This window comes from Panthera onca, chromosome A3, assembly GCF_046562875.1.
Source record: "Panthera onca isolate mPanOnc1 chromosome A3, mPanOnc1 haplotype 2, whole genome shotgun sequence".
NCBI lineage: Eukaryota > Metazoa > Chordata > Mammalia > Carnivora > Felidae > Panthera > Panthera onca.
In genome coordinates this window covers 19,009,781-19,036,541 of record NC_138341.1, presented here as the reverse complement: position 1 = coordinate 19,036,541, position 26,761 = coordinate 19,009,781, and the positions used below count along the sequence as shown (strand labels likewise).

Genomic DNA, 26,761 nt, shown 5'->3' with positions numbered 1-26,761 from the left:
CCACTGGGGTGAGGAATATATCCAAACTGAGGGGCAGAAGAAGTGGCACAGAATGGCCTGTGTCAAGCAAAACGGAAAGAGCCTTCTCACAGAGGAGCGGCCAACTGCAGCGTCAGAACCAGAGAGGGGTGAAGAGAGTGCACAAGCACCGGGGAGAAGAGGCTGCACTGAATGTCACCGAGAGGGTAAAGAGGCCAGCGGCACAGGGTGTTGAAGTGGTCTGGGGTGATGTGTCAGAGACCCAGCGGGAAGAGAAGGGAACTCAAGTGAGAACTCAAGAAGGATATGGTAAAGCCCAGGCAGGGTGAAGAAGTCTTCCATGAGGGGGAGGTGGCAATGGGGAACAAAGAGATTGACTCCACACAGGAGAACTAATCAATCAATAAATATATTAAGAATAATTGAAGCCAGGCTATTCAGTATGGGAGAAATCAGTTATAAATACAGAAAGGAAAAAACTGGAATAAACTCCATGGTGGTAGATTGAGTTTGGCAGTATCTATGTGAACTCATGCTTTTTGTTCTGCAAAGATATAGAAAATACAGATATATATGTACATGTGTGTATACACCTATCACTCTCTCCACTCAGAGGGCCTGAGAACGGTGGGTAGCCACTGTCCACTGAAAAAGAACCAGGGCTTCTGAGAAAAAGTACAGACTAAAACTTGAAAAAACTTTTGTGCCAGAAAACAAAGAAATAAAGAATGATGGGAACATGTCAGTAAGATAAAGGCAGTCCCGTTGACTATATCTGGGAATATATGAGCATTAAAATAAATTTTGCTGGTGAGAGCATACAATCCATCAAATAAAATAGGAACCATGAGAAGATGTAGGTATAAATAAACGAATAAATCTGATGTCATAGGAAAAACATGTAATTATGCAATTTCAAACCTCCTCCTCAGAAAATATGTATTAATTACAAAGAGAAAAAATAACTTTATATTAAAGGAGACTGTCAGATATCCCTTTAACCAAGTGAACAAACATGGGGCACCTGGGTGGCTCACTCGGTTAAGTGTCCCACTTCGGCTCAGGTCATGATCTCATGGTTCATGAGTTCGAACCCCACATTGGGCTCTGTGCTGACAGCTCAGAGCCTGGAGGCTCTTTGGATTCTGCGTCTCCCTCTCTCTCTGCCCCTCCCCCACTCACACTCTGTCTCTCAAAAATAAATAAATGTTAAAAAAATTTAATAAAAAAAGGGAACAAATTTAACATCATAGTGGGACAAAATGTAAATTATGCCACCTAACAGAACGCAATGAGATACAAAAGCATCACTTTTGTGATATTCCTGCCAAAATTAGAGAACTAAATATAATTACGAGAAACAATCAAATACAAAATTGGCCCGTAATTAAAAGAAAAATACCAAGGTTATAAAAATCAAAGAAAGAGTGAGGAACTATTATTTCAAACTCAACATAATAAAAGCCATATATGAAATTCCCATAGCTAGTATCAGCCTCAGTGGGGAAAAATGGAGAGCTTTTCCTCTTCGGTCAGAAACAGGACAGGAATGACCAGTCTCATCACTACTAGTTAACACAGTACCGGACGTCGTAGCCTCAGCAATCAGAAAACAAAAAGAAATAAAAGGCATCCACATTGGCAGGAAGAAGTCTAACTTTCACTATTTGAAGATGACATGATACTCTATCTGGAAAACCCAAAAGACTCCACCAAAAAATTACTAAACCTAAATACACGAATTATGCAAAGCTGCAAGATATAAAATCAACATACAGAAATCTGTTGCATTTCTATACACCGATAATGAATCAGCAGAAAAAGAAATTAAAGAATCGATCCCATTTACACCTGCACCAAAACCAGTAAGATACCTAGGAATAAACCTAATGAAAAAGGTTAAAAGATCTGAAAACTACAGAACACTTATGAAAGAAATTGAAAAGAACACAAAGAAATAGGAAAAAAATTCCATGCTCATGGATTGGAAAAACAAACATGATTAAAATGTCTATACTACCCAAAGCAATCTACACATTTAATGCAATCCCTATCAAAATATCACCAGCATTTCTCACACAGCTAGAACAAACAATCCTAAAATTTGTATGGATCACAAGAAACCATGAATAGTCAAAGCAATCCTGACAAAGAAAAGTAAAGCTGGAGGCATCACAATTCCGGACTTCAAGCTATATTACAGAGCTGTAGTCATCAAGACAGTATGGTACTGGCACAAAAACAGACATAGATCAATGGAACAAAACAGAAAATCCAGAAATGGGCCCACAACCATGTGGTCAATTCATCTTCAACAAAGCAGGAAAGAATATGTAATGAGAAAAAGGTTTCTTCAACAAATGGTGTTGGGAAAACTGGACAGCAATATGCAGAAGAATGACACTAGACCACTTTCCTACACCATACACAAAACTAAATTCCAAATGAATGAAAGACCTAAATGTGAGACAGGAAACCATCAAAATCCTAGAGGAGAATACAGGCAGCAACGTCTCTGACTTCAGCCATGGCAACTTCTTACCTGACACACTGATGGGAGACAGGGGAAACAAAAGCAAAAATGAACTATTAGCACTTCATCAAGATAAAAAGTTCTGCAGAGAAAAGGAAACAATCAACAAAACTAGAGGGCAGCCTATGGAATGGAAAAGATATATGCAAATGACATATCTGAAAAAGGGTTATTATCTAAAGTCTATTAAGAACTTATCAAACTCAACACCCAAAAAACAAATAATCCAGTGAAGAAATGGGCAAAAGACATGAATAGACATTTTTCCAAAGACATCCAGATGGCTAACAGACACATGAAAAGACGTTCAACATCACACATCACCAGGGAAATACAAATCAAAACCACAATGAGATACAACCTCACACCTGTCAGAATGGCTAACATTAACAACATAGGAAAACAACAGATGTTGGTGAGGATGTGGGCAAAGGGGAACCCTCTTGCACTGTTGGTGGGAATGCAAACTGCTGTAGCCTCTCTGGAGAACAGTATGGAGGTTCCTCAGAAAGTTAGAAACAGAACTACCCTAGCCCTAGCAATTGCACTACTAGCTATTTACTCAAAGGATACAAAAATACTGATTTGAAGGGGCACATATACCCTGATGTTTACAGCACCATTAGCAACAATAGCCAAACCATGGAAAGAGCCCAGGTGTCCATCAACTGATGAATGGATAAAGGACACGTGTGTATATGCATGTGCGTGTGTGTGTGTGTGTGTGTGTACATGGATGCACATATACACACAATGGAATACTCAGCCATCAAAAAGGATGAAATCTTGCCATGTGCAACAACATGGATGGAACTACACACTGTATTATGCTAAGTGAAATAAGTCAGTGAAAAAAAAACAAATATCATAATTTCACTCATGTGGAATTTAGGAAACAAAATAGACGAACATATGGGAAGGGGGAAAAAAAGAATATATGGGAGGCAGGGAAGCAAACCATAAGAGATTCTTAATGATAGAGAACAAACAGTGTTAATGGAAGGAGGTGGGTGGGGGACTGGCTAGATGGGTGATGAGCATTCAGGAGGGCACTTGTTATGATGAGCACTGGGTGTTGTTATATGTAAATTATTAATCACCAAATTCTGATTCTGAAACCAATACTACACTATATGTCAACTAACTAGGATTTAAATAAAATTTTGGAAGGAACAAAAAACACAACAACAACAACAAAAAAAAACCCAGAAACTGGGACATGTGTGATTCTGAATAGTCTTTGGATAAAATGGATAATATCGGATTAAATGGCAAACTTTGAATAGGGCCAAACATTAGCTGGAAGAAGTGTATCAGTGTTACATTTCCAGATGGTTGAATTGTGGTTATATGGGATAATGCCCATATTTGTAGGAAATATCAGAGTACTTTGGGTGATGGGTCATCAGCTTGGCAACTTACTCTTGAATGGCTAGGAAAAAAAAGTTCTTTATAGTGTTCTTAAAATTTTTCTGTATGTTTATGATTGTTGTAAAACTTAAGATAATTAATTGAAAATGAGCAAAACAACTCAATATTTTTAAAAGATACATATGTACTTGGCAAACCTATGAATAAAACCAGATGAAGGATGCGCCTGGGTGGCTCAGCTGTTAAGCGTCCGACTCTTGGTTTCAGCTGAGGTCATGATCTCAGTTTCAGGAGTTCGAGTCCCTCACTGGGCTCTGTGCTAACAGCGCAGAGCCTGCCTGGATTATCTCTCTCCCTCCCTGTCTCTCCCCTACCCATGCTGTCTCTCTCTCAAAATAAAGGACTTAAAAAAAAAAAAAAAGCAGAAGAATAACACAAATTCAGAATAGAGTATCTCCTGCACAAAAGGAAAGAAATATGACCAAAGAAAGGCACACAGATACATTGGTGTTTGTTTTGAGTGAGGCAGTGTATGTGTTTATCTTATTATTAATTTAACTATACATATATAACTTTTACGTAAAACATTTCTCTCCAAAATGTTTAAATGTTTTTAAATAAAGAAGGAAACCTATGCACAGACAGTATGTTCCTACTTCTAATTAAAACGAACAAAAATTTTTCGGGTGCCTGGCTGGCTCACTTGGAAGAACACGAAACTTGTCATCTCAGGATCATGAGTTCAAGCTCCATGATGGGGGTAGAGCTTACTTAAAAAATAAAATAGGGGCTCCTGGGTGGCTCAGTCGGTTGGGCGTCCGACTTCGGCTCAGGTCATGATCTCACGGTCCGTGAGTTCGAGCCCCATATCGGGCTCTGTGCTGACAGCTCAGAGCCTGGAGCCTGTTTCGGATTCTGTGTCTCCCTCCTCTCTCTGACCCTCCCCCATTCATGCTCTGTCTCTCTCTGTCTCAAAAATGAATAAACGTTAAAAAAAATTAACAAATAAATAAATAAAAATAAAAATAAATTTAAAATATTAAAAATTTTAAGAGATAAAAGACTGGAAAAACCCATGAAACTGACAATAGTGATTATCTCCGGGTGATGGAATTTCAAATGATTTCAATTTCTTTCAACATTTTTCTGTATATTTTTCAACAGAAAATCTGCACATAATGCTAACGACTGATTTTAAAATATATTAAAAATAATTCTTCTAAAATTATATATCTAGGGGTGGCTCAGTAGGGTAAGGATCTGACTCTTGATCTCAGCTCGGGTCACAATCTCACGGTTTGTGAGATGAGCCCTGTGACAGACTGCAATGACAATCAAGGCAAGACCTGCTTCAGATTCTCTCTCTCCCTCCCTGTCTGCCCTTCCCTCACTTGTGCACATGTGTGCATGCTCTCTCTCTAAATAAATAAATAAACATTAAACAAAAATGGTTACAGGGCACCTGGGCAGCTCAGTCATTTAAGCGTCCAACTTTGGCTCAGGTCACGATCCCATCGTGAGTTCAAGCCCCACATTGGGTTCTCTGCTGTCAGTGCAGAGCCTGCTTCGGATCCTCTGTCCCCCTCGCTCTCTGCCCCTCCCTGGCTCACCTTGCTCTTTCTCTCTCAAGAATAAGCAAACATTAAAAAAAAGATACTTTCACTTAAAAACAATGGTTACAAAAGTAAATTAAAAATTAATAAAATTACATATTTAGATATATAGGAAAACTAACCAAATGATAATCCATACAACAAACTGAAAATACTTCATCTCCAAAAATTTTTATTTTCATGATATATTATGTTTAGAGAACTGCTAAGATCCTTGCTTAGTTCTTAAGCTCTGCCTACTGAACTGAAAAGAAATTTAAAAAGGAAAAAAATTAAGACAAATAATGAAATGGAAGACTCACCTATGAGAAATGTTAAATTTCTGGACAATCCGTTTTCCATTGGCTAACCAGATCTGTACATTAGTGATGGGTTCCAGGTTGTTTAGTTGAACAACAGACAAATTTTTATTCTCGACTTCAATACTCTTTGCCTTAGAAACAATTTTTGGTGTGGCACTAAGAAAATCCAGACAACAAAATCAGACGCATGTTGTTCATTAAGCAAAACCTTATCATTAAATAATTGCTACAAAAATTTTACATTAAGTATACTTTAACAAGATTTTAGTAAGTCAATGCTATTTCCTCAATAATAACAATATTATTTATGTCCATCATATATGATGAGATGAATGTAGGAACCTAATGAAATTAGGCATATCTGAGTAATTTGTAAGACTGTAGAATGCTATGTAAATATATGATAAAACATTGTAAATATATTGTAATTATTTAAATAGCACCTTACAGAATAATTTTACAGGGTTATTAGATCCATGGACTTTACCTTTACCTACTACTCCCCATTTCTGTAAGAAATGGGGCACCTGGGTGGCTCAGTCAGTTAGTGTTCGACTTCAGCTCAGGTCATGATCTCACAGTTCCTGAGATGGAGCCCCATGACAAGTTCTGTGCTGACAGCTCAGAGCCTGGAGCCTGTCTTCAGATTCTGTGACTCCCTCTCTCTCTGCCCCTCCCCTAATTGCGTTGTCTCTCTCTCTCTCTCTCTCTCCCAAAAATAAATAAAACTTTAAAAAAATTTTCTGTAAAAAATAAGTTTTCAAGAGATTAATCTTTGGGTTATAAAGTGGGGAAAAAAGGAAGTAAAGTATTTCCTGATTATTCTGAAAGTTATATCTGAATTTTTTTTAATGTTTATTCATTTTTGAGACAGAGAGACAGAGCATGAGTGGGGGTGGAGGGGAATGTGTGCAGACAGAGAGAGGGAGACACAGAACTCAAAGCAGGCTCCATGCTGTCAGCACAGAGCCTAATATGGGGCTCAAACTCACAAACCATGAGATCATAACCTGAGCTGAAGTTGGACGCTTAACCGAGCCACCCAGGTACCTCAACATCTGAATATTTTTATATGTGTGGATGAATATGTAGATAACTTTACCAACCTTGATAATATATGAGAATGCATAAAAATACAAGCGATCACGTATGTAACCTCTTTGTAATTGTGTCATAAGACAGAGTTAGATATGATGAAGACTGCAAAACGTGACACTAAAGGCTTTGATATGGATACTAACTTTATCATGCATTTTTTCAGTTTTATTACCTCACAATTCAGATACTTATCACAGAACACAACGTTGAAGGCACTGATAAGTAAAAAGTTGAACCCTATATTCAAAACTTAACATATGTACTCTGTAACATTAATGGCAATGATCAAGGAGTGGGTGCAAGGGAGAAAAATTATATATACATCCAATTCTGCCTAATGTCCTAAATAATCCACGTCCTTTTAATTTGGTAAAATCAAAAAAGCCTCCATGATTTTTTTAGTGTACTACCAGCATGTGTTAATTTACACTAAAGTAAATAGGACCTAGGAGTCCTCATGAAAGTTAAGAATAATCTCACTTCCAATGAGAGAAATGATAAGGTCTTTATATATGGTCTATATTGTAAAATAATGACAAGCTGAGTATTAGTCAAGCCTCTGTTTATGGAAAGCACAGCTAATGAGCCTATTTACCTTCCCAGTCTATGACCCTGTCCTGAAAAGGGCTGGAACACCGGCTTCGTTGACACACATACTTCATTTTTTTTGTCTTCAACTTTAACATCCACCTCCTCTTTATCAAAAATTCCCTGTAATTCCAAAGGTAATTCCCTAGGAAGGAAAAGAAACAAAGTGATAAAGCTCCCGATGTGTTTTTTTTTTCTCTGAAAAACATATTCCGTATGCAAACAGAACTGAAAAGTATATAGAAATAAGAGACATATATAATACAATAAAAAACTAAATATATTCTTAAGACTTTATTTTTAAGTAATCTCTCCACCCAATGTGGGGCTCAAACCCACAACCCAATCAAGAGTCAGATGTTCTACTGACTGAGCCAGCTATTTGCTCCCAAACTGGATGTATTTAAAATACAGTCAAATGAGATGAATACCAAGAAATAAGAACAATACAGAGTAATTTCTTTTCATGTTTGTTCATTTATTTTTGAGAGAGCCCACACACGAGTTGGGGAGGGGCAACGAGAGAGGAAACACAGAATCCGAAGCAGGCTCCAGGCTCTGAGCCGTCAGCACAGGGCCCGACGTGGGGCTCGAACGCACAAACTGTGGAGACCATGACCTGAACTGAAGTCAGATGCTTAACTGACTGAGCCACCCAGGTGCCCCAAATACAGAGTTAATTTTTAAGACTACAAATTCATGAACAGCTTGTGTTACTCAGCAGTACCTAGAATAGTACTAAAGTCATGAAATATTTGATGACTATATTCTGCTAAATTTAAACAATTTGATCTCTTTGTAGGTGTCTGAATAAAACTAAAAATGTGCTAGAAAAATCAGGCTCTCATTTCCACTTTTAAATAGAAATATAAAAAAATGAAAAACTATATAGATTTACTCTACACATGATGAAATAAAATACAAAACATGTAGAATTTAAAAAAGCGTTTTCACATTTCATACTCCTAACAGAAAGATAAAGTAACACAGTTAGGACGTGGACTCCATCAGAGGCTCTGTCTCATATACCACAGATGCTTCTCTTCTGAACAAGGTAAACTTTTTTGAATCTTACGATCTTTTAAAAGCAGAGTCTTGGGGCGCCTGGGTGGCTCAGTCGGTTGAGCGTCCGACTTTGGCTCAGGTCATGATCTCGCGGTCCGTGAGTTTGAGCCCCGTGTCAGGCTCTGTGCTGACCGCTCAGAGCCTGGAGCCTGTTTCAGATGCTGTGTCTCCCTCTCTCTCTGACCCTCCCCCATTCATGCTCTGTCTCTGTCTCAAAAATAAATAAAAGTTAAAAAAAAAAAAATTTAAAAGCAGTCTTTTCTAATGAACACTTGAAAGTTTACAATGTTATGGAATACACAGATATATGAGCAATGAACTTCCATGGGAAAATTTTAACGAAATTACAAGTTTTAACATATTTATAAAATAATTTTTTCTTGATAACTGAAATAATACAAATTCATTTTATACTTAGGATTTTTGTACTTTTCTGTATATGTTATACTTCAAAAAATTTTTATTTAAAAATAAGCAATACATGTTTGTTCTAAAAAAAAAAAAAAGATGTAAAAAATGTAAACATAAGTCAACTTGGAAAGTGACAATCCTAGGGTACTTGGGTGGCTCAGTTGGTTAAGTGACTAACTCTTATTCTCAGCTCAGCTAATGTTTTCATGGTTCCTGAGATCAAGCCCTGAGTCAGGCTTTGCACTGATGGGTGGAGCCTTCTTGGGATCCTCTCTCAATGCCATCCCCCATACCCTCATACATTCACTCTCTCTCAAAATCAATAAATAAATAACTAAAAAGAAAGAAAGTGACATTCCTTATAAACCTACTCTCACTTTAATAAAAAAAACTGGGGCACCCGGCTGGCTCAGTTGGTAGACTATGCAATTCTTTCACTTTTTTTTTTAAAGTGATCTCTACACCCAATGTAGGGCTCAAACGCACAACCCCTAGGGCTCAGGAACCTGAGATCGAGAATCACATGTTCCACCAATTGAACCAGTCAGGTGCCCTGAGCATGCAATTCTTGATCTTGGTTGGGATTGTGAGTTCAAGCCCCATGTTGGGCCTAGAGCTTACATTAAAACAAAAACATAAACAACACACGTTGGAGCACCTGGGTGGCTCAGTCAGTTAACTGTCTGACTTCAGCTCGGGTCATGATCTCGCAGTTCGTGAGTTCAAGCCCCGTGTCTGGGTCTGTGCTGAGAGCTCAGAACCTGTAGCCTGCTTCAGATTCTGTGTCTCCCTCTCTCTCTGCCCCTCCCCCACTCATGTTCTGTCTCTGTCTCTCTCTCTAGAAAATAAACATTAAAAAAAATTTTTTAAACCCCACAAAACTCTGGTGTTTTATCTCCTAGATTTTCTCTATACATATAATAAAACTCCATGTAATTGTTTTATTTTTTCTGCAGATGATATTGATGTATACAAATTATCAGTATTCTCTGCAAACTGCTTTTTTTTTTTTTTTAAAGTTTATTTATCTGTTTTGAGAGAGACAGAGCATCTCAAGCAGACTTCATGCTGTCAACACAGAGCCTGATGTGGGGCTGGATCTCACGAAGTGTGAGATGAAGACATGAGCCAAAATCAAGAGTCAGACGCTCAACTGACTGAGCTACCCAGGTGTCCCTGCAAACTTTTTAAAAATAAAAGATACCACAGAAATCTTCTCATGTTAATATATAGACGTATATCATTCACTTTTATCAAATGCATACTGTTATAAAGCAGATCAAACGGTACAAATACATAAAATGTTCTTTCCATTTTTTTCTTAGTGATTCATAGGAATTGTATATATATTCCATTTGCATGACATACATGAAACAAGTACTTCCAGTCTGGCAGTTCTCTTTTGACTGCATATAAGTGTTGCTGGTAAATATGTTTTTAATATTTATATAATGAGATTTATCTATATTTTTTACACTGCTTCAGGGATTCGTGCCAACCATAGCTATATGTAATAATGTGGATTCTGCCAAATGAAACATGCTTAAAATATCCTTGAGTTTACAAAGAGTGCTTACCCCTTTTTGATGGAGTTTAGAAACTGCTGACTTGCACCATCAGAGTAACTTCGGAAATCGTCATTGACCGTGAATCCGTTTTTCCATAATTTTATACTAACATCTACCTGCAAAACAGTAAGAAAAAAATGTATTACGTTAATAAAATGTACTAGATTAAAATCCTGCATTTTTTTCTATTGTATATATTTTATGTATCATTCATTTCCTTTTTAAAATTGATAAAATTGACATATAACATCGTACTTATTTTTAGTGTACAACAAAATGATCTTATATATGCACATACTGCGAGATGATGATCACATTTTGGTCAACATCCATTACCAAACTACAATTTTTTTTCCAGTTTTACTGAGAAACTAATACACATCACTATGTAAGTTTAATGCATAGAACATTATGCTCTGATTTACGTGTATTGTAAAATAATTACCACAATAGGTTCAGCTAACACTCATAATACTCCTATAGATACAATAAAAAGAAAAGAAGGGGTGCCTGGGTGGCTCAGCTGGTTGAGCATCCAACTTCGGCTCTTGGTTCCTGAGTTCCAGCCCCAGGTCCAGCTCTGTGCTGACAGCTCAGAGCCTGGAGCCTGCTTCAGAACTGTGTCTCCCTCTCTCTCTGCCCCTCCCCTGCTTGTGTTCTGTCTCTCTCTCTCTCTCAAAAAATACATAAACATTTTAAAAAATTTAAAAAAAAAAACAAAGAGAAAAAAAAATTTTCTCCTTGTGATGACAACTCAGAAGATTTACTCTAATTTTCCTATGTATCAGAGCAGTCGTCCATTGTGCATTATAACTCCAGTAATTATTTATCTTACACTTGGAAGTTTGTACATCCTGATCACCTTCTGCAAAATTTTTTTTTTAACATTTATTTATTTTTGAGAGACAGACAGCAAGACACAATGCGAGCAGGGGAGGGGCAGAGAGGGAGACAGAATCTGAAGAAGGCTCCAGGCTCTGAGCTGTCAGCACAGAGCCCAACATGGGCCTCAAACCCATGAACTTCAAAATCATGACCTGAGTTGAAGTTGGATGCTTAACCCACTTAGCCACCAAGGTGCCTTTTTAATGTATCACTCTTAAGAGCAAACTTCAAGTGTAAAATATCAAAAATAATGTATATAGGGATCCGTGGCTGGCTCAGTCGGTATAACATGAGACTCTTGTCCTGGTTGTGAGTTTGAGCCCCAGTTGGGCATAAAGTTCACTTTAAAAAATGTATATACAGGGGTGTCTGGATGGCTTAGTTGGTTAAGCATCTGACTTCAGCTCAGGTCATGCTCTCATGGTTTGAGAGTTTGAGCCCCAAGTTGGGCTCTGCACTGCCAGTGCAGACCCTGCTTGGGATTCTCTCTCTCTCTCCCTGTCTCTCTGTCCCTCTCCGACTCAAACTTTCTCAAAATAAACTTAAAAAAATAAAAATAGGGGCGCCTGGGTGGCTCAGTCGGCTGAACACCCAACTTCAGCTCAGGTCATGATCTCACGGACCGTGAGTTCGAGCCCCGCATCGGGCTCTGTGCTGACCGCTCAGAGCCTGGAGCCTGTTTCGGATTCTGTGTCTCCCTCTCTCTCTGACCCTCCCCCGTTCATGCTCTGTCTCTCTCTGTCTCAAAAATAAATAAATGTTAAAAAAAAATTTTTTTTAATAAAAATAAAAATAAAGGCTACATTTAAAATAAAAAAAAAAAATAAAATAAAATAAAAATAAAAATAAAAAATGCATATACAGAAACAGAACAAGGGATGCCTGGGTGGCTGAGTTGGTTAAGCATCCAATGCTGGCTCAGGTCATGATCTCAATTTGTGAGTTGAAGCCCCACATCAGGATGTCTGCCGTCAGTGCAGAGCAGGCTTTAGATCTTCTGTCTCCCTCTCTTTCTGCTCCTTCCCTTCCTCTCTCTTGCGTGCTCTCCTTTTTTAATATTTAAAAAAAATTTTTTTAACATTTATTCATTTTTGAGAGACAGACAAAGCATGCATGGGGGAAGGGCAGAGTGAGAGGGAGAAACAGAATCTGAAGCAGGCTCCAGGCTCTGAGCTGTCAGCACAGAGCCCGATGAGGGGCCTGAACTCACGAACCAGGAGATCACAACCCCAGCCGAAGTCGGACGCTTAACCAACTGAGCCACCCAGGCACCTCAGCATGCTCTCTCTTAAAAATAAACATTAAAAAAAATAAAAAATAAAATAAAACAAAACAAAATAAAATAGAGCAAAACAGGGGTGCTTGGCTGGCTCAGACTGTGGAGCACATGATTCTTGATCTTGGGGTTCTAAGTTTGAGCCCCACATTGCGTGTGGAGATAACTTAAAAATAAAAAAATAGGGGCACTTGGGTGGCTCAGTCAGTTAAGCGTCCAACTTCAGTCCAGGTCAAGATTTCACAGTTCATGGATTCTAGCCCCGGGTAGGGCTCTGTGCTGACGGTTCAGAGCCTGGAGCCTGCTTCAGATTGTGTCTCCCTTTCCCTCTGCTCCTCCACCACTCACTGTTTCTCTAACTCTAAAAAAAAATGAATAACGTTAATAATAATAATAATATCTTAAAAAAATACTAAAATAAAATAGAACAAAACAACAAAGAGGTAGAAAATAGGAGAAATAATATAAAAATTAAGTGCCTGGCTCTCAACAATAGCCAAATTATGGAAAGAGCCTAAATGTCCATCAACTGATGAATGGATAAAGAAATTGTGGTTTATATACACAATGGAATACTACGTGGCAATGAGAAAAAATGAAATATGGCCTTTTGTAGCAACATGGATGGAACTGGAGAGTGTGATGCTAAGTGAAATAAGCCATACAGAGAAAGACAGATACCATATGGTTTCACTCTTATGTGGATCCTGAGAAACATAACAGAAACCCATTGGGGAGGGGAAGGAAAAAAAAAAAAAAAAAAAAAAAAAAAAAAGAGGTTAGAGTGGGAGAGAGCCAAAGCATTAGAGACTGTTAAAAACTGAGAACAAACTGAGGGTTGATGGGGGGTGGGAGGGAGGGCAGGGTGGGAGGGAGGGCAGGGTGGGTGATGGGTATTGAGGAGGGCACCTTTTGGGATGAGCACTGGGTGTTGTATGGAAACCAATTTGACAGTAAATTTCATATATTAAAAAAAAAAATAAAAAAAAAAAATAAAAAAAAAAAATAAATAAAAAAATAAAAAAAAATAAAAAAAAAAAAATTAAGTGCCTGGGTGGCTCAGTTGGTTAAGCAGCCAACTCGATTTTGGCTCAGGTCATGATCATGGTTTGTGAGTTTGAGCCATGCATAACGTTTTGTTTTTTGCACTGGCAGTGTGGAGCCTGCTTGGGATTCTCTCTCTGCCCTTCCCGGCTCCCACTCTCTCAAAATAAATAGGAGGGGGAGGGGGAGGGGGAGGGGGAGGGGGAGGGGGAGGAAAAAAGAAGAGAGAAAAGAACAGAAAATGTCCTAGAATAGTAAAACAAGAGCTTCTACATTGAATGAATGAAAAAGGACCCACATCAAGGCCCATGAGAACATAGAATTAAATATTCTAAAAGCTTTCAGGGAGGGGCTCCTGGGTGGGTCAGTCAGTTAAGCATCCAACTTCAGCTCAGGTCTTGATCTCACAGTTTGTGGGTTCGATCCCTGCATCAGGCTCCGTGCCTGCTTGGGATTCTGTGTTTCTGTCTCCCTCTGCCCCTCCCCTGCTCACGCTCGGTCTCTGTCTCTCAAAAAATAAACACTAAAAAAAAAAAATAAAAAAAAAAAAAAAAAAAAGACTTTAAAGCTTTCAGGAAGTAAAAAATGTGCCACATACAAAAGCTCAGATACCAGAATGGCATTGTATCAATCAAGTGTGAAGGAAGAATAAAGGGAAACATAGACTTAGGCTTGCAAGGCTTTTTTTTTTTTTTCCTCTTAATTACAGAGAGTGCTCATGCTCCAACAAGTGAATAAGGGAGAAGAACAGAGGGAGGCAGGGAGGGAGGGGGAGGGAGGGGGAGGCAGGGAGGGAGGGGAGGGAGAGAGGAGGGGAGGGAGAGAGGAGGGGAGGGAGAGAGGGAGAGGGAGGAAGTGGGGAGAGAGGGGGGGAAAGAGAGGGAGAAAGAGGGAGAGAGAGAGAACCTTAAGTAGGCTCCATGTTCAGCTTGGAGCCCAATGTGAGGCTAGATTCCAGCATCCTGGGACCATGCACTGAGCCAAAATCAAGAGTCATCTTGAACACCAAAGGATGCTCAATGACTGAGGTACCCAGGCACCCCTAGGCTTACAAGGTTTTAAGCCATCTATTTCCAATGCTCTCTTCTCTTCACACTGTTTTTTATAAAGCTATCCCAAGCCTGGCTTCATCAAGGGCATTCTTCATTGAAACTAGCATGCCCCCGACCAAGAGCAGGGAGAAAATATGGTAATGACTCGTACAGTTTGGTGCTACTGCCTTGATGCCTCCTAAGGCACCAGCAGTTTAACCCACATTGCTTTTGTGGTATTAGTGCAATGTCAACACAATGGAAAAGGTAATAATAACTTATTATTATATATGAAAACACTTTTGACCTCATGGACCCAAAATATGGTCCCTATTTTGAGAAACACTGGAAGAGAAAAAATTATGGACATTTACCTGTTTCTTCTGTTCAGTGGGAGACACACATTTGGCGCCAACCTTCTCAGCTTCCTCAAAAAGGCTGTCAACAAAATATTCACAATTTGTTTGTCGATCATCACTAAGAGGTTGGTTGTCAGATCCTGTTTCACAGACCCTACACATAAAAAAAGAAAAATAAGCAGTACTAATTTTCCAAAAAATTACATGAATTGCTCTTGTTAAGGGATCTTGAACTCAGACGCTTCCTTGTACACAATTCAGACTCACTTCTAAATTAAAATTTTTTTTAATGTTTTATTTTTGAGAGAGAGAGAGAGGGATGGAGGGAGGGAGGGAGGGAGAACAAGCAGGGGAGGGGCACAGAGAGAGGGAGACACAGAATCTGAAGCAGGCTCCAGGCTCTGAACTGTCAGCATAGAGTCCAATGCAGGGCTTGAACTCATGATCCACGGGACCATGACCTGAATAGAAGTCGGATGCTTAGCTGTTGACTAAACCACCCAGGTGCCGAGACCCACTTCTAAATTAAGATTCTAGCAGATATGTGACCTTGGGAAGTCATTAACCCTTTTGGTCCAGAGCAAGGTCTTCTCCACTTCAGTCTACTCACATTTGGGGAGGGCTAGTTCTTTGTTGTGTGAGCTGCCCTGTCCATTGTAGGGTATTCAGCAGCACATGTGGCCTTTATCCACTAGATGCCAGTATCATGCTTACTCCACCCACCCCTTCTTCCAGTGTTACAACAACTGAAACCACCTCTAGACATTCCCAGGTGTCCTCTGGGGGACAAAACTTCACCAGGTTGAAAATCACTGGTCCAGAGGAAAAAAATGTGTTCTTTGTAAAAAGCTCAAAATAGCTTCACAAGGTTACTGCAAAGGCTGTTTTTTGTTTTTTTTCTTTGCTATCAGCACAGAGCCCGATGCTGGGCTCGATCCCACAAATTGTGAGATCATGACAAGAGTCTCAATCAAGACTAGGACTCTTAACCTACTGAACCACCCAGGTGCCCTTGCAGAGGCTGCTTGTAGGCAAACAGGGTTGAACAATGGAATGTGAAAAGGTCCCACAGTGACCACTTGGCTATGAAGAGGCCCAGCAGGTGACCCACCTCAAAACATCCATAGGCCCTAACAATGGGCTACTCACAACCAAGAAGTTACCAAAAAAGGGAAAATTCCATGTGTTCCCATACCTCTTCACTTTTCCCCTTTAAAACAACCCCCACCCACTGCCTTGTTGCAGTTCCTCCTCTGCAGTCCTGCCCCTGCTCCTTTGAAGTGTATTCAATAAACCCTATCTCCTTTGTTCTGCCTGAGGTGAATTCTTTCACATTTGAGGGCCCTCATCCAATCGATTGAGAGACACCTCATTTAGACACCACAGTTACTATGTACCTTTTGGTCACGGAAAGCACTTTTGAACTAAAGGGGATAGTGTGTCAGGAACGGTCCTAATCATAGTTTTGATTTGCATAACTTCAGAATGAGATTTCTCACTGAAGACTTTGATTTGTAATTAATACTCCACTATTTTTTAAATCAATTATTTATTATTTTTACATAAAAAAAATTTTAATATATTTATTTTTGAGGAGGAGAGAGGCGGGGGGGGGGGGGCAGGGGGGAGGCGCACAGAATCCAAAGCAAGCTCCAGACTCAAAGGTCAGCACAGAGCCCAACGCGGGGCTCCAACTCATGAACCGCGAGATCATGACCTGAGCTGAAGTCAGATGCTTAACCGACTGAGCCACCCAGGCGCCCCTTATATTTTTTTGAAGAGAGAGAGAGAGAGAGAGAGAGAGAGAGCAAGCATGCACACATGAGCATGGAGAGGCGGGGGGAGGCACAAAGGGAAAAGGGAAAGAGAGAATCCTAAACAGGCTCCATGTTCAGCACACAGCCGAACATGGGGCTCAACCCCATGACCCTGGGATCATGACCTCAGCTGAAATCAAGAGTTGAACTCTCAACCAACTGAGCCACCCAGGCACCCCTTATTATTCAAGATTTTCTTTTTAAATAATCTCAAAGCCCAACATTGGACCTGAATTTACAACCAGGAGATCAAGAGTCACATGCTCCTCTGAGCCAGCCAGGTGCCTCTCTATTTTTCTTTTTTAAAATGCTTATTTATTGGGATGGCTAGGTGTCTCAGTTGGTTAAGCATTTGACTTTTGGTCAGGTCATGATCTCGCAGTTCATGGGTTTGAGCCCCATGTTGGGCTCTGTGCTGACAGCTCAGAGCCTGGAGCCTGCTTCAGATTCTGTGTCTCCCTTTCTCTCTCTGCCCCTCCCCTGCTCGTGCTGTCTCTCTCTCTCTCTCTCTCAAAAATAAATAAACATTGGAAAAAAATTTTAATGTTTATTTATTTATTTTGAGAAAGAGAGAGAGAGAGAGAGAGAGAGAGAGAGAGAGAGAAAGAGGGAGAGAGCATGAGTGGGGAAGGGCAGAGAGAGAGAGAGAGAGAATCCCAAGCAAGCTCTACGTTGTCATCTCATCGTAGAGCCCAATGTAGAGCTCAAACCCATGAACCGTGAGTTCATGACCTGAGCTGAAATCAAGAGCTGGACACTCAACTGACTGAGACACCCAGGCACCTATTTTTTCTTAAATTTAGGTATAAACTGACATATTAGTTTTAGGTCAACAACATGATTTGATATTTGTACCTACTATGAAATGATCAGCACAGCAAGTCTAGTTAACATATATCACCATTAACAGTTACAGAATTTTTTTTTTGTGATGAGAACTTAAAAAAATTTTTTTTCTAATGAGGGGCGCCTGGGTGGCTCAGTCGGTTGAGCGTCCGACTTCGGCTCAGGTCACGATCTCGCAGCTGGTGAGTTGGAGCCCCACGTCTGGCTCTGTGCTAACAGCTCGGAGCCTGGAGCCCGCTTCGGATTCTGTGTCTCCCTCTCTCTCTGCCCCTAACCCACTCGCATTCTGTCTCTGTCTCTCTCAAAAATAAATAAACATTTAAAAAATTTTAAAAAAATGTTTTAAATGATTTTAAAAAATTTTTAATGTTTATTTTGGGACGGGGGGGGGGGGGGGGAGGGCGGGAGGGAGGAGCAGAGAGAGAGGGAGACACAGACTCTAAAGCAGGCTCCAGACCCTGAGCTGTCAGCACAGAGCCTGATGCAGGGCTCCAAATCACAAACTGTGAGATCATGACCTGAGCTGAAGTAGGATGCTTAATGACAGCCACACATGTGCCCCAGTGATGAGAACGTTTAAGATTTACTCCCTCAGCAACTTCCCAATATACAACAGAATATTATTAACTATAGTTGCTATGCTGTATAGTATATCCCCATTACTTATGACTGGAAATTTGTACCTTTTGAGTCTCTTTGTCCATTTCGCCTACTCCCATCTACTGGTTTTTATTTTGCATTTATGTTTTATTTTGTATTTTTATTTTGCATTTTTTTTACGAGAAATGTGTAATTTTTTTTAAATGTTCATTTATTTTTGGGATAGAGACAGAGCAAGAGTGGGGAGGGGCAGAGAGAGAGAGGGAAACACAGAATCCAAAACTGGCTCCAAGCTCTGAGTTGTCAGCACAGAGCCCAACGAGGGGCTTGAACCCACAAACCGTAAGATCATGACCTGAGCCAAAGTCAGATGCTCAGCCGACTGAGCCACCCAGGTGCCCCTGTCATAAAAGAAATACTACTGAAGATATTGTTTGAAAGAAAAGATGGTTTCTGGTTTATCTTTTTTTAAGTCATACAGAAAATTCATCTATGTACTGAAATACAATTTCTCAGATTCCATAAATAATGACAACATTTTTGGAGCTCTCATACTGTGCCAGGAACTGCAAGGTAGATATTCTCATCCATATTTTTATAGATAAGGAAAATGAGTCACAGAAAGGCTAAGTTACGTGAATTTACACAGCTAGTAAGTGACAAAGACAGAATCCAAACCCTGTTAATCCGTCTTCCACATCTATGCACCTAAGCATGATATGCTATAAAGCTTCTCTCTTTTCTTTTTTTAAACATTTTTAACGTTTATTTTTGAGACAGAGACAGAGCATGAGCGGGGGAGGGAGAGAGAGAGAGGGAGAGACACAGAATCTGAAGAGGGCTCCAGGCTCTGAGTTATCAGCACAGAACACGATGCGGGGCTCGAACTCACGGACCTTGAGATCATGACCTGTGCCGAAGTTGGACACTTAACCGACTGAGCCACCCAGGCGCCCCTATAAAGCTTCTCTTAATAGCTAACATTTACTGAGCACTTATTATATATTTTAGGAACTATTTCAAGTACTCCACATGAGTTAACTCATTCAACCTACACACTGACCTAAAAGGCACATATTATTTTTATCCCTGTGTAACACATCAAGAAAAAGCTTAAGCAAGTTGCCCAAGATCACAAAACTATTCGAAAGCAGTTCGAAAACTGAACTCAGGCACCCAATGCCTGTACTCTTAATCACTGTCCTAGAGAAAATAGTCATCACTATATTATTATGTGCTGGGGCACCTGGCTGGCTCAGGCAGTAGACAATGTATTTCTTGATCCTGGAGTCATGAGTTCGAGCCCCATGTTGGGAATAAAGATTACCTCATAAAAAATAATAACCTTTAAAAAACTGCCGATACTCAGAGCAATATTTTAATGTAGGCATGCTCTTTTTACTCTTCTAGGTGATCTCTATATACAAAGATGCTTCATATTATCACAAAGTATTAATTTTATTTTGCATTTATGTTGTCATAAAAGAAATATTAAAATTTTAATGTTCACTATTTTTGAGAGAGAGGCAGCACGCGAGCGGGGTGGGGCCTTTCTCAGAGCAAAGACAGGATACTTCTTAATAAAAAGAATCACATGCTAAGACAATTTCTCACAGTACTAATGATTTTCCCCTCCCTTCAGTCAATACAGCTGTGTAGCAGTAGAGGCTACTGCCTAACAGTTGAGGCTTTGGTGTCTGTGTTTAGGAACTGAGTCACACTGACTGGGTGAGAAACCTACTAGCCTCTGTGTGATGGGGCTTCCTCATCTGCAAATGCAGACACTACCACCTATCTTTCATGGTTGCTGTGAAGATTAGAAGCAAACACATACAAAAACTTATACCTGATATACAGTTTCTATCAGTACACACTGGCACACAATATTAGATAATGATATCATTATGACCACTCGATCCTCTCTGGTATTTGTTTTTTTCTGTTCAGAATGAAAGAGGACTTTGGGTGCCTCCATCTTGACCTCTCTAATTGGGGTCTTTCCAAAGTGTTTCTTGGCTTTTGCAAAAGACCCTGAGGACAATGCAACCTCCGATGGGAACTGAAACTACCCCCTTAAACAACAAGGACTGCCCTCAGCCAGCCAGCCCCTGACAGTGATTGACTCCAACACAGTGATCGATTTGACCTTCAGTGCCTACTTGCCCAGACCCACACACCTTTGCTGCACATTTTCCTTATATAAACCTGAAGTATTTTCCGCAGTCTGGAGACAATCTTTGAGATGCTAGTTTGCTCTTTCCTGGCTATCTTTCAGGTGTTGGCATCACAAAATAAATTCCTCTCTTGTTTCACAACCACTCTGCCTTTGGACTTTGTTGGTGGCCAGCGGCCGATCCTGTAGTGTTTGGGACCCCCTGTGCCTCGGCTATAAAAAAGCAGTTTATACTTGATTACTATGTACAAAGCCAATAAAGCTGACCATCTAAAGCAGCTTTACTCCTTTACCTATTTGATACGTAAATTCTACTAACCTTCATTATGTTAATTTGAGCCATTCAAATATCTACTGAGTACCTACCATATGATAGGTGGTAGGGGACAGAAAGATGAGTAAGAAAATAGTCTAGGTTTTTAAAAGGTTCAGAGAACATCGTGTAAAGATGTACAGCTCTATGTCCACAAATTTGATAGCTTAGACAAAACGAACAGTCTTCAAACTTATAATCTACCAAAACTTACATGAGGAGGAAAAGATAATATGCAAAGGCTAGTATCTATTACGAAAATTGAGGGGCACCTGGGGGCCTCAATTGGTTAAGCATCTGACTCTTGATCTCAGCTCAGGTCATGATCTCATGGTTCCTGAGATTGAGCCCTGCGTCAGGCTCTGCAATGACATTGCAGATCCTGCTTGGGATTCTCTCTCTCTCTCTGCCCCTCCCCAGCTAGGGCATGAGCTCCTGGGTTCTCTCTCTCTCTCAAAATAAATAAATAAACTTAAAACAAACAAACAAACAAAAAAACTCAGGGTGCCTGGGTGGCTCAGTCAGTTAAGTGTCCAACTAGATTTCTCCTCAGGTCATTATCCCAGGGTCACGGGATGGAGCCCTGCGTTGGGCTCTGCACTGAGTGTGGAGCCTGCTTAAGATTCTCTCTCCTCCTCTGTCCCTCTCCCCTGCTTGAGCTAAAAGAAAAAAGAAAAAACGAAAATTGAGTCAATAATAATCCTCCAAAACAGAAAGCACCAGGCACAAAAGATTTCACTAGTGAATTCTGTTGAGGTTTTGGGGTGATAGTGTGGTTCATGGAGTCCAGAGCTGATGGCGAAGAAAGAATCCTTCAAGATGTTTTTGGGGCAAAAAGGTGATTTTATTAAAGCACGGGGACAGGACCCATGGGCAGGAAGAGCTGCCCCGGATCCATGAGGAGAGACTGGAGTTGGGGGGGTAAAGTCCAGGGGAAGTTTCCAGTGAGACTTTCATATGCTAAAGAAGACTCACGGGATAGTGGAGGCCTAGCTATTTTCAAACTAAGGTTATTTTTCCCTCCAGCAAAGCATTAGCATTAAGATAGCAGGGAGTTCCTGGAGAAACCTCTGCCTACCTCAAGTACTTGTCAATGGGCTGCAGGTTGTAAGGAAATTTAACTTTATCTGCCATTTCCTTCTGCCTTTGTTTCCCACATCAAATTCCATCAAACATCTAAGAAATTGTACCAATTGTCTACAATTTCTTTCAGAAAATAAAAGCAGAAGGGAACACTTCTAACTCATTCTATGAGGACAGCATGGCTCTACTGCCAAAATCAGACAAAGACATTCAAGAAAGGGAAACTCAAACAGTATCTCTCATCAATATAGATGCAAAAATACTCAACAAAATATTAGCATTTCTAATCCAACATGTAAAAGGAATTATACACTGCAACCAAGTAGGATTTATTTCAGGTATGCAAGGCTGATTCACCATGAGAAAATCAATTAATATAATCCATCACATCCACACACTGAAGAAGAAAACTCATGACCATATCAACAGATGCAGAAAAAGCAGCTGACAATATCCAACACACACCCATGATAAAAACTCTCAGCAAATTAGGAACAGAGAAGAACTCTCTTAACTTGATAAAGAAAATCTACAAAAACCTACAGCTAACATACTTAATGATAAGAAACTAGATGCTTTCCTCCTAAGATCGGGAGTAAGACAAAGATGTCCCTCCTCACCACCCCTCTTCAATGCCATATTGGAAATCCTAGCAAAATCAGTAAGACAGATAAAAGAAATAAAAGGTATACAGAATGGGAAGGAGGAAGAAATAAAACTGTCTTTCTCTGCAGATGACAGGATTGTCTACACAGAGAATCCCAAATCATCATCAACAACAAACTCCTGGGACTAATAAGTAATTTTAGCAAAGTTGCAGAATACAAGATTAATATACAAAAGCCAAGTGCTTTCTTATACACCAGCAATAACAACTGATATATGGAATTAAAAGCACAACAGTAGGGGCACCTAGCTGGTTCAGTTAGAAGAACATGTGACTCGAGTTTGGGGCTGTGGTTCAAGCACCACATTGGGCGTAGAGATTATTTTAAAAAATAAATTAATAATAATAATAATAATAATAATAAAGAAATAAAAGTTTAACACTATATGGAGTGCTTGGGTGGCTCAGTAGCTAAGCATCTGACTTCAGCTCAGGTCATGATCTCATGGTAAGTGAGTTCAAGCCCCATGTCAGGCTCTGTGCTAACAGCTCAGAGGCTGGAGTCTGCTTCGGATTCTGTGTCTCCTTCTATCTCTGCCCCTCCCCACTCAAACTCTGTCACTCTCCCTCTCTCAAAAAATAAACATTAAAAAAAAAAAAAGTATAACGCTATATACATCAGCACCATTTCTCAAACCTCACAGAACTGTACAATACAAAGAATGAACCCAATGTAAACTATAGTTGATAATAATGTATCAATATTGGTTCCCAATTGTAGCAAAAAAAACTACACTAATACAAGATGTTAGTAACAGAAGAAACTGTGGGGGGTGGTGGGGGTAGGGGATATGGGAACTGAGTATTTACTGCTCAATATTTGTATAAAACTCTTAAAAATAAAGTTTATTAAAACAATTTTTAATGTTTATTTTTGAGAGAGACAGAGTGTGAGCTGGGGAGGGGAAGAGAGAGAGAGGGAGACACAGATTCCAAAACAGGCTCCAGGCTCTGAGCTGTCAGCACAGAGCCCGACAAGGAGCTGGAACCCACAAACCACGAGATCGTGACCTGAGTCACAGTCAGACACTTAACCAACTGAGCTACCAGGAGCCTCCAAAACAAGGTTTATTAATAATATTTTTTAAAAATGGGGTGCCTGGATGGCTCAGTCGGTTAAACATCCAACTTCGGCTCAGGTCATGATCTTGCGGTTTGTGAGTTCGAGCCCCGCATCAGGCTCTGTGCTGACAGCTCGGAGCCTGGAGCCTGCTTCGGATTCTGTGTCTCCCTCTCTCTCTGCTCCTCCCCTGCTTGCACTCTGTCTCTGTCTCTCTCAGAAATAAATAAACGTTAAAAAAATTAAAAAATAATATTTTTTAAAGAGTATGAAAGACATTCTTGGATGGAAAAAAATGAGAAAGTACACATTTAATTTTTCTTTATAATTCAAAGAATCTCTTTATATTGTACTATATATTAAGCTATAATGCAGCAAAAATCCCATGGGCATATGAATTTACCAGGACTTGCCTTAACACTAAAAGTATCCAGACAATGTTATTATTTCATCTATGTTCTCTACTCTGTCACCCTTTCCCTTGTCCCTATCCTCTTATGATACAAATGTCAATCCTCCTCTCTATAATGTGAAAACCAGATTATCAAAGTTGTTATAGCTAAGTAAAAAGTCTTGAAGTTTCAGGAATTCCTCTAATAATAAAAAGTATACAAGTTCAGGAAAGGGACTTTTAAACATCTATTTTGGCTTCTGACTTTCTCGTTCACTACAGTGTTCTGAATAAATAACTAAATAAATATCTAAATAAATATTAGATATTTATCTAAATAAATATCTAAATAACTAAATAAATAACTAAATAAATATCAACTAGCTGTTGCCCAAATGGGTGAAGGATTTGCATCTGTGTATGCTTTATTGGAACACACAGTAAATACAGATCTTCACTATTTTATAGTCTTTGAAATACTGATATACTTAGGAAATCAGTCTTCATTTTGTTTTACTGGACTGCTATTTTTTTTTAATGTTCATTTATTTATTTTTGAGAGAGAGATGGGGGGCGAAGGAGAGAAAGACAGGGGGAGGGGGAGGGGGAGAGGGAGAGAAAGACGGGGGAGAGGGAGAGGGAGAAAGAGAAAGAAACCCAATTAGGCCACGCTGTGTGCACAGAGCATGATCCGGGGCTTGAACTCACAAACCTCGAGAACATGACCTGAGCTGAAATCAAGAGTTGGACACTTAACTAACTGAACCACCCAGGTGCCCCTGGACTGCTACTTCTAAAAAAATCTATTTTTGTTACAAAAAATTTCTTGTTACAACAAAAAGTATAAAATCTAATCCTAATCTTTTTATGTAGATACGTTACTAATTATTTAATTACACTCAAAGTACTGATACATATTACAACATGAATGAAACTTGAAAACATGTTAAAGAAGCCAATCACAAAAGACCACATATTGTGTAATTCCATTTATAAAATAAAAATGTCCAGAATAGGTAAATCTATAAAGATAGAAAGTATACTGGTGGTTGTCAGGGGCAGGGTGTAGGAGAATGAGGTATGACTACTAATGGGTATGGTGATACAAACGTTATAAAATTGACTGTGGTGAAATTTGTGCAACTGTGAATGTACTAAAACCTGTTGAATTGTATACTTTAAATGGATGAATCATATGGTATGTGAATTATGTCTCAATAAAGCTGCTGGGAAGAAAAAAAGTCCTAAGTTAAAATCAGTCATTCCATTTATTTTTGTGCAAGAAAGAGTTAATACAGCAGGCCTAGCTGCTGACTGGTATCCTTTGAAAGGTCTGCTTACTTTCCGTATGATTCTGGAAAAATTTTTTTAAGTTTATTTATTTATTTTGAGAGCGAGAAGGAGAGAGGCAGAGATGGAGAGAGAGAATCCTAAGCAAGCTCAATGCTGTCAGCCCAGAGCTCAACACAGGGCTCTGTCTCATGAACTGTGAGATCATGACCTGAGCTGAAATCAAGACTCAAGACACTTAACCAGCTGAGCCACCTAGGTGCCCCTGAGTCTGGAATTTTAGTATGTGACTAGCTTCCAATAAAAACCCTAGCCTAGGCATGCCTAGGCTAGGCATCCTCTCAGCAAATCATTAAACCTGGGAGAGGTCTTAGAGGCCCCTGACACAATCTCACAATTATATAGTATCAAATACATAAAACAATAAGTAGTGAGAAAGTAACAAATAATATTTGTTTAGTACAGAAGCATTTACAAAGTATTTGTAAGTATGAAATAAATACTTGTCTGTCTCCTTAAATGGACTATGAATGGAAAAAATTTACTTCAAGTATTTAAAACAAACAGCATAATACAAAAATAAATATTTCACCTTAGATAAGTCAGAATAAAATATTCTACTAACTGGTAAGAACCATAGACTTTGCACCTACCATTTATGGAATCCCTGATATGTGCTCACTCTCTCTTTTTAAAAAATTTTTTAACGTTTATTTATTATTAAGAGACAGAGAGAAAAAGCATGAGCATGGGAAGGGCAGAGAGAGGAGACACAGAATCTGAAGGAGGCTCCAGGCTCCGTCCTTTCAGCACAGAGTCCGTCCTGTGAGCACAGAGTCCAACGCGGGGCTCAAACTCACAAACCACAAGATCATGAACTGAGCCGAAGTCAGACGCCCAACCGACTGAGCCACCCAGGTGCCCTTCTCACTCTCTTTAAAATAAAAATAAATTAAAACATAAATACATACGTATCTTTCAGGTACATACACATATGTATCTCCTGCCTCTGTTTTAGTTTTTATTTATTAATTTTTATTTTTATTTTAGAGACAGAGCGCAAGTTGGGGAGAGGGGCAGAGGAGGACAGAATCCCAAGCAGGCTCCACACTCAGCTCAGAGCCCGATGCAGCGCTTGATCCCATGACTCTGGGCTCATGACCTAAACTGAAATAAAGAGTCAGACACTCAACCAAGGAAGCCACCCAGGCCTGGTGCCTGCCCCACCCCCCGCCCGCCCCTCTGTTTTACCTCAGTTGCTCAAAGGCCAAAGAGATAGTGAAGACAGTGAAAGGATTCAAACTTAGGCTTATCTGACTCCAGAGCCATTTTATTTCCACTATGACTCTAAGACAGTACAACCCAAAAAAGTAAACAGTTCCTGGAATTTCTCACTTA

The 26,761-nt window shown here is 39.6% G+C and overlaps 1 protein-coding gene across 2 annotated transcripts in view; it reads right to left on the bottom strand.

Moving 5' to 3' along the window:
* UBXN2A (UBX domain protein 2A) overlaps positions 1–26,761 on the bottom strand; it is a 44,667-nt gene that overhangs the window by 5,906 nt on the left and 12,000 nt on the right. For both annotated transcript variants that reach the window (XM_078444930.2, XM_078444931.2), the window contains exons 3-6: positions 15,139–15,277; positions 10,538–10,644; positions 7,492–7,629; positions 5,799–5,954 (exon numbers count right to left, since the gene is read on the bottom strand). In XM_078444930.2, coding sequence (XP_078301056.1) covers positions 5,799–5,954; positions 7,492–7,629; positions 10,538–10,644; positions 15,139–15,277 — 540 coding nt within the window. The remainder of the gene's footprint in view (positions 1–5,798; positions 5,955–7,491; positions 7,630–10,537; positions 10,645–15,138; positions 15,278–26,761) is intronic.